Here is a 14,883-nt window from a genome sequence, read left to right as displayed (position 1 = left end):
AAAGGGCGGCAGGCTCCTAAATGTGACGCATTAGTCCTTTAGTTCAAGAGGGGGTAAGGTGACACCCTCCATGTATGTGGTCTGTTCAGCGCACATCTGTCAGGGCCTTAGGGGGTGGGCTGGGGCAGTGGGAGGGATACGTACTGGAAGCCCAATGAAAATGGAGGAAAGACACTTAACAAAAATGTGTATGTGTGTCTTCCCGAACCACTGCTTCAACAGAGAAGCCCGTATTTACCCTGATCAGTTGATGCTGGTAAGTCTGAGGAAAAAGTAGCCGAAATCTTTTCAAACTGAACTTTTCAGGTCAAAATATTGCAGGTAATTATCAGTTCAATAAATGTAAAATCTGTTTGGCCTGCAGTATAGTTTGTGTCTTACATTTCGGCCCCCTTGTGTGACACCCCTGGCATCAACCATCAAAGAGAACAAATACATACTTTCATTGGGTCTCCTGGAGGACAGGTTTTCTATGACACTAAACACACCACGGAAATGTGTAATAAATGGCTCATCAGCTCTGGCTGTGGAATTATTTGACACAATTCCCTCAATGTTTTTGTATAATCAACAACAATCAATTACCTTATTTAAGCCAGAGTCATGGGACATTATTTGTTGAAAGATTTCACTTACAACTGAATGGGACTTTTTAAAAATTGCTTATTGCTGGAAATGACTTTGTTCCTTTGTTATTGTCATTTTAAATGATGCTAAAATTTGTAAATGAAACAAAGCAATGGGCAGACATTTGTTATTAAACTTAGATTGTATTAAAAGTAGCATGAAAAGGTAAAGCATTGGTAATAGACACACCTTTAAGTTGCTTATTGCAAATAATAAAAATAATTCAGCCATGTACAATATGTTTGTTTAGAGGTCTGTGCAACATTGCTCAAGTTATTATTGACAAGTATACCTTTAGCACAAAAAAAGGTGTGTCTTCTTTGTTTAGAAGCAAATACTAAGTCCTGAGATAGTAACAGACAGAAATCTGAGATGAAAACATGTATCCCATCCAACTTGAGGAAGATCTCAAACTAAGACAAACCGATAGAGAAAGTTAATTCAGACCTTCGAACCTCTGATGAGATCTTAAGAATTGTTTGTTTTACTGCTGTCAACGTTTCAAATAGGGATAAGACGAAGGTTTTGATGACCCTTGGCCTTCAGGTCTTTGGTCGGTGTTCTGCAAACACTCCCTATTGACATGTGGATAAGGAGAGGCCCGCTGCCGTGCACAATGCTAATGCTCATTTGAGTGGAAATGGAAATCCCCCTGAAAAGAGCCAAGAACCTAACAAGTAGCTGAAAAGAAAAAGGGATAATAGATATGTCTTGGTTGGACGTGTGCAAAAGCAGAACAAGAAGGAGTCCTGGTGACAAACATCCACAAAAGACTGAATATTGGGTTCTACATATGACTCTCATTCTGTATATGCTGTTTATCCATATGCAGTTGGTCATCCTCAACTTGCTCAGAATGTTTCCCTGCAATCCAGACAATCCAGACTGCAATAAGAAACCATCAGATGGGAAAAGCAGTAAATATGAAAAAATAAAACAAAATATTTACATTTTAAAGGCTGATATTTTATTTAAAATGTATGTTTGATGCTGATTATGGATAAAATAAATTTGCATGCGAGTCTCTGCCTGCACACACAAACACGTGTGTGTGTGTGTGTGTATGCGTGTGTTCGTGGGTGTTTGATATGTAGGCCAAGCAGGAAGTGACCCATAAATATATCCATCCAACTCTTTCATTGGAGGCCAGTGTTGCCCTCCTTCTCTCACCTCCTCATCCCAATCCCAATCCACACACACACACACACACACACTCAAAGCCCCCAGTGAGCGCTAAGCAGGCCAGCGGGCCAGCCGAGGGGGCTCATTACAGGTCCACAGAGCCCCCCAACACAAAGGCCTGAGCCGCTTTAGCCATGGGATGATCTGCTCTCTACTGACTAGAGAGTCCATAGACGGACAAAAGAAGGGAGGGAGTGGAGGGGAAAAAGGTGGAAGGGAGCAGAGAAGAGGAGAGGACTGGAGAGCCACGGGCTTTAAGGATGTCAGGAAACCCCAAGAGAGAAAGCCTGGCGGGTGCTCAGAGAGGAACAGAGGGAAGGAGGAGGAGGCTTAAGCTCCATGGCTACATCAGGACATTAACATTCACACAACTCCCAACATCTGCTGCTTCCTTCTTGCCCTCCATCCCTCCCTCTTTCCATATCTCGCTCCCTCTGACTGCTAACAACACTAGAACAAAGATGCTAATGTTGAGAATGAGAGGACAAATAGAGACGGCCAAAAGAAACGAAAATGAGATGTACAAGATGGACGAATTCAAAAGATTTCGGAGCTATTGACTTAGCACCTGTGGGGCCAGAGGACTTCAGACAAATGGATATTCCTGATACTATATTAGTATAATCTTTATAAAGTTAGCGAAGGCGATCGCAGAGGACAGAAAGCAGAACAAAAGGCTTAACTAAAATAATAAATAATATCGAGTACCAAATACGATCTGCATTGTTAAGTTTTGTCGTACGGATTTTACTTTCGATCTTTAAGAGCAGAAAGCACCTGAAGGCCTGGTGGAGGGCAGCCTGGCCTCTCCAGTGGAGCCAATCTTCCAAAGAGCCATAAACCTGTTCTTCTAGAAGCCTCCAGGAAAGAGGAAAACCAGAGACGTGTCCAGTAAAGCCTCTCCCCCCCCACATCTGGCCCTGGGCCCGTGTCTGCGCCAGTCTGGGCCAGTCAGCGCCGCTACCCTCAGAGCCATATTGCTCAATTTTATGGTGCCTCACCACTATTAGTACAATATCAGCCTTGAGGTGGCGGGGCAGGGACTGGGAGGGGGGTCTGATTTAAAATAATTATAAATTGTCATTGTGTGTGTGTGTGTGTGTGTGTAAACATGCAGCCATCTTTCTCCACAGTCAATCGTTGCCTGTCACATCTGGCTATCAACTCTACCCTTCGAACCCACACTGGAATATATACATGGTGTGCACGGTGACATCTGTGACTTATGTGCTGGGAGGAGTGTTTGAAAATGTGAATATGGGCCCAGGAGCACCCAAAGTGGAAAGCAGGAGTGTGTACGGTACATGTGAGTGTGTGTAAGTTTGTAGTGTGTAGTGTATGTGTGTGATTAGGGAAGGGTGCAACTATCCAGCTCCATAGCTGAGAGTGTTGACAGGTGTCTGTGATTTAATCCTAGTTCAATGCAGCATTTATGTGGTAGGGCTTTCAAGTTATTTAGGTGCGAGTGTGTGCGTGGCTTACCTGCAGCCTGGAGGACCAGATGCATTCGAACTTTAGCCTGCTCTGCTGGAGTCTGCAGCACAAGTACAAGACAGAAAATTAGTCCACAAAGTGGTATTTCATTTATTATTATTTGTATGAGTTTCTTAGTCTTACTCGTTAGGTCACCTACAGAACACCCTGAACCTGGTAGGGCCTCAAGATTTGTCTTATGGGCAAAGGATTTCCTGAGTGTGTTCTTAAATGATGATCGGACTTGTGTGTGGCATCAGCCTGCAGCCCGAGCAGGGCAGACTGCCTCCACACTGACACGACATTATCTACTGTATGTAATATAGCTCTGAAACGGTTGTATCCCTCAGGTGGAAATATATTTCACCCATGATAATCCTTAACTGCATCTTTTAGAGTGAAACTGTCCATGTAGAGCACCAAGGGACAACTTCCCTTATTTACTAGTTGAGTCGTCTGCAAAAGCAACAACATCTCTGACACACCAGGGAGATTCAATGAGGGTGAGATGAAGAGACATTTAGAGACAGAGAGAGAGAGAGAGAGAGAGGAGAAAAGAGAAAACAAAAGCTGCTGTAACAAGTCTTTTGAGAGTTGGATAAGAGGGCACAGTGAGCACATTTTAGAAAGATCACAGCCAAAGATTCAACATATTCCCCTTCCCAGTGTGTGTATGTGTGTGTGTGTGTGTGTGTGTGTGTGTGCATGCGTGAGAATGAGAGAATCAGAAACTCTTAGCAGCCATGAACGAAGGAGGGGCTTGTGCTTTGACAGCTGTATTAGGAGGGGCAGCTTCTGTTCCTGACACAGCCTCAAAAGGGCCGTGCTGTAATTCCAATACCTCTGCTAATGGATTTGAAGGTTTTAATCGTCGAGGAAGAATGATGGCAGCGACAGGGCCTGGATCTTAAAAATGCAGGAACATTTGCAGATTGCATTCTGCGGTTTTTCGGCACTGCCGTGGGTACATCGGCCCTCGTTGCCATGCAGCGGTGGAGACTGCGAGTAGGATTAGAGAGAAATTAAATGCTAATGGGGACGGGATCTGAATCCGCTGCCTGGGAGTATCATTTAGAGTAGACGACAGGGACGGGGCGTCGCTGACAGGCAGTGCTTCCTCCCTCCTCCTCCTCCTCCACAGACAACCCGGCTTGTCTTACCATCATTCCATCACAGTGCCCTACCCCACCCACAGCAAAAAAAAAAAAAAAAAGAGGGATTATCAAACTGTAAACTTGTCACTTTGTAAAAATGTCATTTTTTCCTGGCAGCCAGGGAAATATAATGACCCCCTTTAAAGTAGCAATGTCAGGGTGCTATATTCTAGATGGAACACACACATCAAGGCACCGCAGACAGACTGACACACACTTAATGCAACATGGATGCGTGTGTGTGTGTGTATGTGCGAGTGTGTGTGTGTGTGTGAGTGTGCATCTCAGGAGGAAGTGACATACTATAGCACAACTACGCTGGCTGGCACTGCTCAACAGCTTAAAATCACTAATCACTATTACTCTGGAGCCCATGAACATTTGAGGTCCACATACATACACACACACACACACACACACACACATCCAAGTTCTGGACAGAAAGATCTTAGCGTGCTGAAATTCTAAATGCACAAATCAGTCTTGGTGAAATCATTTAAACGAAAGCGATAACACACCACAGCTTAACGGGCCTGAACATTGTGCGCTCTGCAATCATCTTAGTTACAGTTTATTACAACGCCCCCTCTGTAATTGCATTAGCATTTGTTTACATTGGCCTTGAGGCATGTGAGCCCATAGATCCTCAGCACACACACACACACACACACACAGTAGCTAGCAGTGGGTAATGCAATACTGAACCATTCAGGATAGAAAATTACTGCAGCATTGTCTTTCACTGTTGAAACTTTCAAGTAAATTTGAGATATTATAGCAACTTTTTTCACAGTAAGTGGAAAAACCTTTGCTTCAACACCAACAGCAGGAGTGCGGCCAGAGGTGTGACACTTCTATAAAGCTAGGACTGATTACCGGTAATTAGAAGCATTTTTAGCCAATTCAGTTATCAGTTGAAAAACGGGCGGGAAAAAATATATCGATGTTCATATAAAAAAAAAGAAGAGACTGACATTTTAAAATGCCGTCTATGCATCTATCCAATAGACTCTACTTCAGCACTTAAACAAGTAAATCAGTTACAAAGCAGAGCTGCTGGGATGGGTAGACATTGCAAGCAGTGACACATCTGACCTTTTTTTTTATTAACTACGCCAAAAAGTACTCGTCTGTGTATCCAGGAATGTAAATGGGATTTTTCTCTGTGGATGATTTATCAACTGAGTCTTTTTATTGTAACAAAGAGTTTCACATCCATTTTCTGCCATGCGTGATTTAGTATTTAAATAAATGCAGAAAGGAGAGGGGGGGGGGGGAATCAACTTTGGGCTTCCTGTCTGTGGAGGAAAATTGTTGCTGTGCAAATGCACGTTAATTTCCATCAGATTATTGTCACAAGAGAAGATAAAAGGTACTTCAATGTTAGCACACAACTAAAACAAACAGTGATGAAGAACCCACATCAATGCACACACACACACACACACAAACTATGGCAAGCTTTAACTTCCCGACAAACTGATTCTTTTACTCTCTAATTCACACAGCCACATTCTCTGAGTGTAATTTATGAGTAAACAATAAAAAAGGCCTTAATTGATCCTCCCCCTCCACACACACACACACACACACACGCGCACACACACACACACACACACACACACATCTAACAAGATGTAGAGGAAAACTGTGTGTGTGTGTAAAGACAGACAGAGTTAGTGTGTGTTGGATGTGGACTGGAGGGGGACAAAAGAATAGATAATGTTGGCTTTGTTTTCTCCAGGGTTCAAGAAGAAACAGTAAACAGTCTATTCTTATGCTGCTGACCTGACAACATAAATAAGAACTTCATCATAGAGACAAGAACGGCCACCTGAAAACTGAATCGTTCCATTCCCAATGCAATGTGTCAAATGAACATTCAGTGCTACCGATACTCCAAGGTGAAGAAGCAAACACAGATTTTACAAGGACAAGTACATCCACTTCACCTTCAGAAAAGGTTGAGAGGTGCATCTCCTGTGCCTTATGGCTGTAATATTTGGTAAGAGCAGAAGCCTTATTATTAGACATAGAAATCTAGTCAAGCCGGTATTACTATCAGCAATGGAGGAAATACGTTTTACCTCTCTATCCAGCAAATGAACGCCTTTTGGCTAAATATTCTCCTTTCTTTGGACTATTATTAGCAGCATCGACACCCTCGCCCGCTCGGCTCTGCCCTGTGGGTGACAGGAAGTTCAGCATGCTCACGGTAGGCCTCCCAGCTTGTTTGCTTACCTCGCTGACGCGATGACAGACACACTGCGGCATGCTTAGCTGAAGCGAAGTGCCCAGCATCTGTCCCATTAGTCAAAAATAAACATGTCTCTTCAGAAAAATAAATAACCCTCTCTAATCTGGGTAAAAACAATGCTACACTGTGTGTCATGAGCCACTTGCCTGCAGGAAATGCCATCTATTTGTAGTCTACTATTCTTATCACCATTATTAGACCTGAGGCCAAGCAGCCGGAGGAAAGCAGGACAGGTGAGCAGATGAGATAAATGCCTGGTAGAGCAGCCACAAAGAATCAGAACAGGTCAGGGAGGCCTGCTTTGGCCAGCCTGTGGTCAGAGTCAGATCCACTGTCCCGCTGCAGGATTCACTCCCTCCACCATAACACACTGCAAGAAGAATACAACTTGCCGGTGGTGCAACAAAGAGGTGGGTGTTTGTCAGATGCCAAAGTGAAACTACTAAATATTTTACATGGTTTGTGCATGAAAATTACAATTGTTTGATTTGTTTCTTTTTCAGCATTAATTTAATGTTAATTTTGGCACAAATAAAAATCGATAAAACGGGATAAGCAATGAATCAATGACATCAACTGTATTTCCACTATAAACTTAAATCCACCAGGGCAACCAGTATTATCTGTCAATAAACCATTTCAGGAAACACATATGCAGCCTCTACTTCATCCAACTCTTTTTATGCCGAGTTAATACGCTCAATATTCATCCCATTCCATTTCTAAGTCTCCATCTGTTCTCATTTTCTTTCATTTGTTGCATTCTGCTTGGGCTTCTTCCTCACCTCTTCTTACTCGATGCCCTCACAGCCCCACCTCCCACACCCAAACAAACAGATATACAGTATCCCAAACGCAAAAGAGGACAGGGGGGAAAAACAGAGCCCCTAGAAAATTTAATATTTCTGTTTTTAATATCGAGGTCTATAAGATCAGAGCAGAGATGGGCTCCATGGCAATATGTTTATTTATATATTTTATAAGGAGGGAAAAGAAATCTGGCTATCAGTGTATGCATTTGGGGGACCTGAGACACTATCGGCGCTCATCTTATATGAAAAATAATGTTGTGTATGGCTATACTTTTATATATAATGGCAATATGGGATCAGGGCTCTTTTACAATGTGCCATACTTCAGGCTAGGGCTAACAGCATTTTATGGCCCACCAGCAGTTCATCTTCATGTCCCAGGCAGGCAGGAGCATTGCATAATAATGTCGTTTCCTGCCCCCAAATGCTATTTCACAGGCCGGGGCTCATTTCTCAAACTTCACCACTTTTACAATTTCCCAAACTTTTATTCCCGTCATTATTACCAACAAGATTTCATTACGTATTTAGAATGTAAACAAGTCTGAGTAATGACACTCCCCCATCTCCCTCGAATCATTCCCGCTGATAGCTCTTCTGCCATCTCAGACTCACGAGCAAAAGCACACACACACACACACACAGTAAAACATACATACAAATACACATAAACCCCTTGCAGTGCAATTTTCCCAAATACAAATATACGACGGGAAGGCATGCATAGAGTCATGTGAAATGCCAGAGTCAAGATACGACTCAAAGGCAGCAATTTACTACTGTGTATGTGTGTGTGCATGTATCCATGTCTCCCGATAAAAGGAGATGCAGTGAGGCTGAAGGGGGGGGGGGGTATAAGAAGAGAGTTTTATACTCAACTCACATAAATCATGTAGAAGAAAAATGAGCAAATGTGCAGGCTAACTCATCTTCTCCCCATCCGGAGAAAATGAAATTCACTGGAATACCTATCAAAACTGCAATCATCCAGAGATAATATCTTCTTTGGTCTATCTGCACTTTCCGATTTAATTTCCTCCATGCCCTTGACATCCAGCGATACCATTAAGATGAAGCACATACAGTAGGGGAGTAGTTCTTACGTTTTGATATATGGGATCGCTTCGCCTAATGTAATATCATCATTTGAAAATTAATGCAATCTTTCTTTTGTTTGGGATGTGTGTGTGTGTGTTATTTTTTGGGGGGACACACACACACTCATGGAATGAGTCATGTGACAAGCAGCGGGCAAGACGGTGTTTGGAACACATGAAAAAGAGACAAAACATCCTGGCCTGCCTCAAGTCAGAGGTCACTCAAATTACTCCATTTGGCCGCGGCGACGAGACGGACAAAAACGCCGCCTCACCCCCCCCCCCCCCCCCCACATGTGATTCCACATGATCCCAACCCCCTCCGCTACATCAAATACGTATCATGAAATCATTAGTGTAATAAGCATGGAAATCTGTTTGCAGATTATCAACACCCCGCCACCCCTCCTTCTCCCACCCTTTATCTGTTCAATCTGTATTTGAGCAGTTCCCCCTCTTTATCCTACGCAATCACATTAGAGACGAAGAAAGACAAAGGAATAGAAAGAGAGAGATGAAGCAAACATGTTTTAGACAATTAAAGTCTGGCAACATGGCAGGAGATTAAAGAAATCACATCTGATTTTCTCCTTTGAACTCAACCCCTCGTCTATTACACCGAGTCATCAGGCTAACGTTAAACAGTGATACAGGTTACCGCTGCTGCCCTGTCTGTCTGTCCGTCTGTCTGTCAGCCAACAGGGCTATCTGAAAACTCTCCAACTCACCAAGGGACACAGGGTTGGATCTGATAGCACCAGCCACCCCTATAGAAGGCCCCGTGTACATCAGTCTAATGACCGATGCTCCTCTATGTGGCTTTTCAGATTAAATAAACACACTTTTCTTGTTGTGCGGAATAAACGAAAGATTGAAGCTTTGGTCAAAAAGACCCAAGTCAAGTCAAGATTTTTTTTTTAAATATGTCGAGGAAGGATTTGTTACCTTTTAATTCATTGCAAACGTATATTCCAGCGCCATCATGACTGGCAGCTAGATAAAAAGAGATCATATATTCCTGGATTATTTTACCTAGAAAGTCTTGGAATCACAAGTTAACTTTTAAAGGATGCATTTAAGCTTTTCAGAATACATTCAATAGATTTGTGGAAATGTACCTATGACATTTGTATTACCACATTTGTGTAATCTGTTAACAGAATACATAATAAAATGAAATACTCAGATTGAGTTGCTGTAGGCCACCTCTTTCACCATCCCTCTTTCTCCCAGAGCAAGGAATCATTTAACGCAAACTTCCATGATTTGATGTGGATTTCATGTGTGTGTGTGTGTTTGTACTTGGATGTAGCATGTGTACGTGTGTACAATAAACTAAAGCGGAGCACTGGGAGCAATTAACTTCAATCTTCAATTCTCTGTATTGCATAACGCATAAATCTTAATTGGCCATTTATTTACTTATTCACCATGGAAAAATCAAATGCAGGAATTGCCACTATTGCAACTGATTTGAATTCAAATTAGGGAGTAAATTATCATCAGTAAGAATAAAACGGGATTCCTTGATAGAGACCAGGTTCAAGGAAGCCGAGTATAAGACTTGAGCTTGGCTACGCCATGATAAATGTCAATTTGGCCGATGCAGTAATCAGACCAGTACGTCAAGAGAGTGTAATTAGTGCCTGTTTAGAAACCTACGGGGATATGTGTGTGTGGTATAGAGGGAGAACAGCATGTCCAACAGCTCTTCAACGCCACATGAGAGGGAGACGAGCTCCGTTATTTATGGTGCACCATCCCAAATCGTAATCAGAGCCTCGCACTCCTCAGGCAGCGGGCTACTGGGGAGTAATCTCCCCATAAGCATAAAAACACCCATAAATTCAAACGCTCATTTACAGATATTAAAATTCCAAGAGACATGTATACAATTACATACTGGTAAATATACAAATGTCTGCGCGTGTGCGTACGTGTGTGTGTGTGTGTGCGTGTCATGTCTAGCTCTTAAAAAGATGACAGATAAGAATAAAAATCAAAGGTGTTGTCATGCTTAATGGGAAGAACAACACAAACCACGCAAACTGGCAGCTCTGACTCCTGCAAAGAAACTTGCAGCTAATGCAAAGACGCATTATGCAAAGACGCGAGGTCAATTTCTGTTAACATCAAATCTGACGCATGACTGACAGGATAAAATGACAGAAATATATTAAATGTATAAACAGGGAGAAAACATGAAACATCCTTTCCGAGTTCACCTGCATGTTCACTCGGCATTGTGTTGCACCGCCATTGACTCGGCATCGCTTGTCACGTGAAAATCACTTTTCATTCCTGCACTTGCTTTTAAGCGGGAGATTCATACTGGCCACAAACTGCATAATGTTTTCCCATATATAACATATTGATTAGTGCTGTTTATTGCGCATAATCTCCTCTTGAATAATTCACACAACCTTTTAAGGCGCACCACAATCAATTACATGTCCAAACTGGACCATTAATATTTTGTGTACTATATTTAGTATCTGCCATCTTAGATGCAGCAAATGTCTGAATTATAATGTTCTAACCGTATAGAAGCAACTTGGGTGCACGGCAACACAGTTTTAATGTGAATGACAGAGGTAGAATCGCTCCATCGTCAATGACAACAATAAAGAACGATTCTGCGACTCAACTTCACAAGGTCTAACGAGAGGTCAGCTTAATCTGCCTATTCTTGGATACAGGATCTCGGTAGTGGGGGGGGGGGGGGGGGGGTCATTTGCGTAGGGTGCTAGGGGCTGCGGTTTAGTATGCTGCAAGGCAAGAAAGGGAAGGCATGTGTCATCCACAGAGAGCCAGGACCCTGGCTGACCCCTGTCTATAATTCATCCCTTGGAATATGGGGCACATCAATCTGGGTTCTTCCCCACCCAAAAAGAGGAGAGAGAACCTTTTGACTTTGTTGCATGGCACTCTGACCCCATATTAAAGCAAGTAGCAAGCGGAACCTTGGAAACATTGGCCATTAAATTTTCAGGGCTGTCCCAGGAGAATTTCCAGCAGGCCCTTCACTCATGGATGGAAGGCAGAGTAACGGTTCGACGCTGGCAGAAAGAGGAAGGAGGAGAAAGATGACAAATAGTTTCACTTGTTATCAACATGTCCATGTGTGGACAGGCAAGGAAGCTGAAGTTCCAAACCAAGTTTGCATACCCATGTGCAAAGCCGTGACTGCAGTTCCACCTATGACCTGCCAGCAGACGTGGCAACAGCCCTAAATCGATGTCTGGATCAAAGGAGACGATGAGTTCCGACTTCCAACCGGGGGATTTAAACTGGAGCTAGTAGCAATTAACAGCAAGGTCAAAGAAGAAGAAGAATCAAATGAACATTTCTTAAAATTGGGGAGAAGATGCAAGAAGTGAGTCGTCACCCTCAGAACAGAAGAGGAGTTCAGATGCTGTAAATGTAGCATATTTCACTGTAAAATGCAGACATAAAACATCACACCAATGCGCCTGGATTACAAGACACTCATCTTTGTGTGCATAATACAAGAAACCAATTTGAAATCACACACTGGGACGGCGTTATGCAGCCAATGGTGTGTTCAGTGCAAAAACAAGTGCAGCGTAGAGAAGGGTCTTCGTTTCAGCATTATAGCGGTCTATGTCGGAAGGGCCTCTCTCTGTGGGTGTTCTGGTAGCCTGACTCTGTGTGTGTGTGTGTGTGTGTGTGTGTGTGTTAACAGGAGGCCATCAAAAAAAGGACTTACCAGATGTTCTAAACTGGCATTGATGATCCCGTCATCCCTGCAACACAACAACACATTTCCCCCGTTGTAATTAAACTGCCAGTACAAGACGTCATATATTAAATGCAGACAAAACACACATACTTTTTTAAAACCAGCTGATTTGCTTTTTGGTCTCAGAATATAAGGAACATGGGACCAGAGTCGCACAACGCAAGACTGATTTCAATTGTCTTTTGGATAAAGATGTATATTCAAAAGAGGATTAAGAAAACATCAAAACTTGGACTGAAGACAAACTGAAAACAAAGAGTCTCTTATTTTTGCTCGGAGAATAACTTCAGAGAATGTATTATTCCACAGTCCCTGATTCATTTTTTATCTTTGGACCAGTTGATGAGTTGGCTATTTGTTTCAGTTCTTGTTTGGACTACAGTCAGCCACCTCCACAATCCGCACTGGGTTTTTACTTCAAGAAACCAGGACAAAATTGTCGTGTAAGAAATTGATAATACAGTGTGTGTGTGTGTGTGTGTGTGTGTGTATATATAAAATGACTTCATTGCATGGCTTCAGAATGGAAATGTTGCATTTTCTAATACCAGTCAGAGGTTCACTAATTCTGTCGGCACACTATTGGCAGCATTATCAATATCTGTTAGTACAGAAAGAGAACTTATTATGTATGAATTTATATAAATGTGTATGAGATTATCACAACAGCATACTGGCAAGCCGAGGAAGTGGTAGAGGAGGTGGGGGAAGCACTCAGATTTTGAAAAAGCAAATTGGCAGTAAATAATAGATGCCATTTTGGCATATTTTAAATTTGCAGCAGTGGAAATCAACAGATCAAGAGAACACAAACAGTCCCCCCAACTCAATGCAACTCTGGCCCCCATTACAGGCAACTCCACCCTGGTCATTGTGTGTGTGTGTGCGTGCGTGAGTGTGAGTGTGTGTGTGCGCTGAGAGAGAGGAAGGCTTATCGACAGGCTTCAGTTGCTAATGCAGCCAGAAGCATCACAGTGTAAATCTATACCATCTCTAAAATTACATACTGTCTCATCCATCTCATCCTCCTCTGCTTTGCTGCAGCCATCCATCCACCCATCCACCCATCCATCCATCCAACCAACCAACCTTGACCACAAACCACCTCATCAAGATTTGTAAATGCTGATAAGCGAAACAGAAATGAATATAAATAAAAGAAACAACAATAAACGAAGGAAAAGGTGGTTTCTTGTATTTTCTTTAGTCAATGAGCCACTTTCAGACGAGCCAATCACTTAAGGCCAACTTCATTTAGCTGCGATTACATTACATTCTGACAACACCCCACCACAATTATTATGCATGATGGGCAGACAGACAGCAAGACATTTGTTACCGTGGTGACTGTGTGTAATCCACTAATGAAGCGCAATTAGTGAGAAACAATCTAACATGGGGGGGTGAACACATTGCTCAATCCCTCATCCTCCGCTTCATTTCTCCCCCTTCTTATGCCACACCGCTTTGCTCCCGTGTTATTTTTGCGACCCAGCCTTTATCAAGGTCTTCATTTCATCTCCTCACTCTGTCGTCTGCCTTCTTGACTACATCAAGGGCAAGCTGCCCGCCGTCGCCTGCACCCAGGCTGGAGGGATCACAGCCGACGCACAACGTTTTACATCCTCATCCCTCGCTTCAAAACATGATATAATCTGTTGAGGTCTTCAGGGACAGAGCCTTCCCTCTCTCTCTCTCTCCTTATCGCTCTCCTCCCTCCATCCATTCTCTGCACCTTCAACGCAGAGGCAGCATCGATTTCTGAATTACGGCACAATATTAAATAATTAATATACTTGCCATGATTGATGTTTTGCATTAGGCCAATATTAGGTTATCAATCAAAATCCACTTGGTTTAATGTAATAATATTGAAAATGTGTCAGTGCCTGTTCGTCCAATTTGTAGTGGAGGCAAGCCAGATAGTAATGGTGGTGTAGCACAAGGCCTCAGAGACACCAAGGCCTGCTCACTACAACTGTATGAGCACATTATAGCCTGGTCTCACAGCAGGGAGGGGCGGGAGGGGAGTGGAGACATGGGGGGGGGCAACAGGCAAGGCAGTCTCATTCCATATCGTCATCCGTACAAAAAATATTACAAAATTGAGATTAGAAATAAGCACGGTGGCGCAGTGGTAAGCGCTGTTGCCTCACAGCTAGAAGGTCACAGGTTCAAATCCAACTCGTGAAATATTTAGAGAAAAATAGGACAATTTCACTCTTCACAAGGCAAAAACAGTTTCAATATGTCTTTATAGCATTGACACGTGAGACACCAATCAGGTTGGTTGAACGTTCCATCATTTAATTAGTGGCCAATTCAAGAACAAAATAGTCGCAAGCCAGAAGCTGCCAGCTGGGATGGGAGGGAGGAGTGGCAGAGGAGAGTAATCTGCTGTTGCTTCTGCTTCAGGAAGTAGTAATCAGTTATCCAAGGTCAACTAAGTAAAACCAGAGAAACAAGTGTGCGTGTTAAACCGAGCCTGGCAAAGTCGATACTGACCAACTTAGCACGG

General features: G+C 42.9%; 1 protein-coding gene across 1 annotated transcript in view; it reads right to left on the bottom strand.

Annotated features, from left to right (window-relative positions):
* Positions 1-14,883, bottom strand: part of rsrc1 (arginine/serine-rich coiled-coil 1) — an 86,477-nt gene that overhangs the window by 40,520 nt on the left and 31,074 nt on the right. Inside the window, exons 5-6 of the mRNA XM_068745141.1 lie at positions 12,333-12,369; positions 3,292-3,343 (exon numbers count right to left, since the gene is read on the bottom strand). Coding sequence (XP_068601242.1) covers positions 3,292-3,343; positions 12,333-12,369 — 89 coding nt within the window. The remainder of the gene's footprint in view (positions 1-3,291; positions 3,344-12,332; positions 12,370-14,883) is intronic.

This window comes from Brachionichthys hirsutus, chromosome 11 (genome assembly GCF_040956055.1).
Source record: "Brachionichthys hirsutus isolate HB-005 chromosome 11, CSIRO-AGI_Bhir_v1, whole genome shotgun sequence".
Taxonomy (NCBI): Eukaryota; Metazoa; Chordata; class Actinopteri; order Lophiiformes; family Brachionichthyidae; genus Brachionichthys; species Brachionichthys hirsutus.
This window is presented reverse-complemented; position numbering and strand designations above follow the sequence as displayed.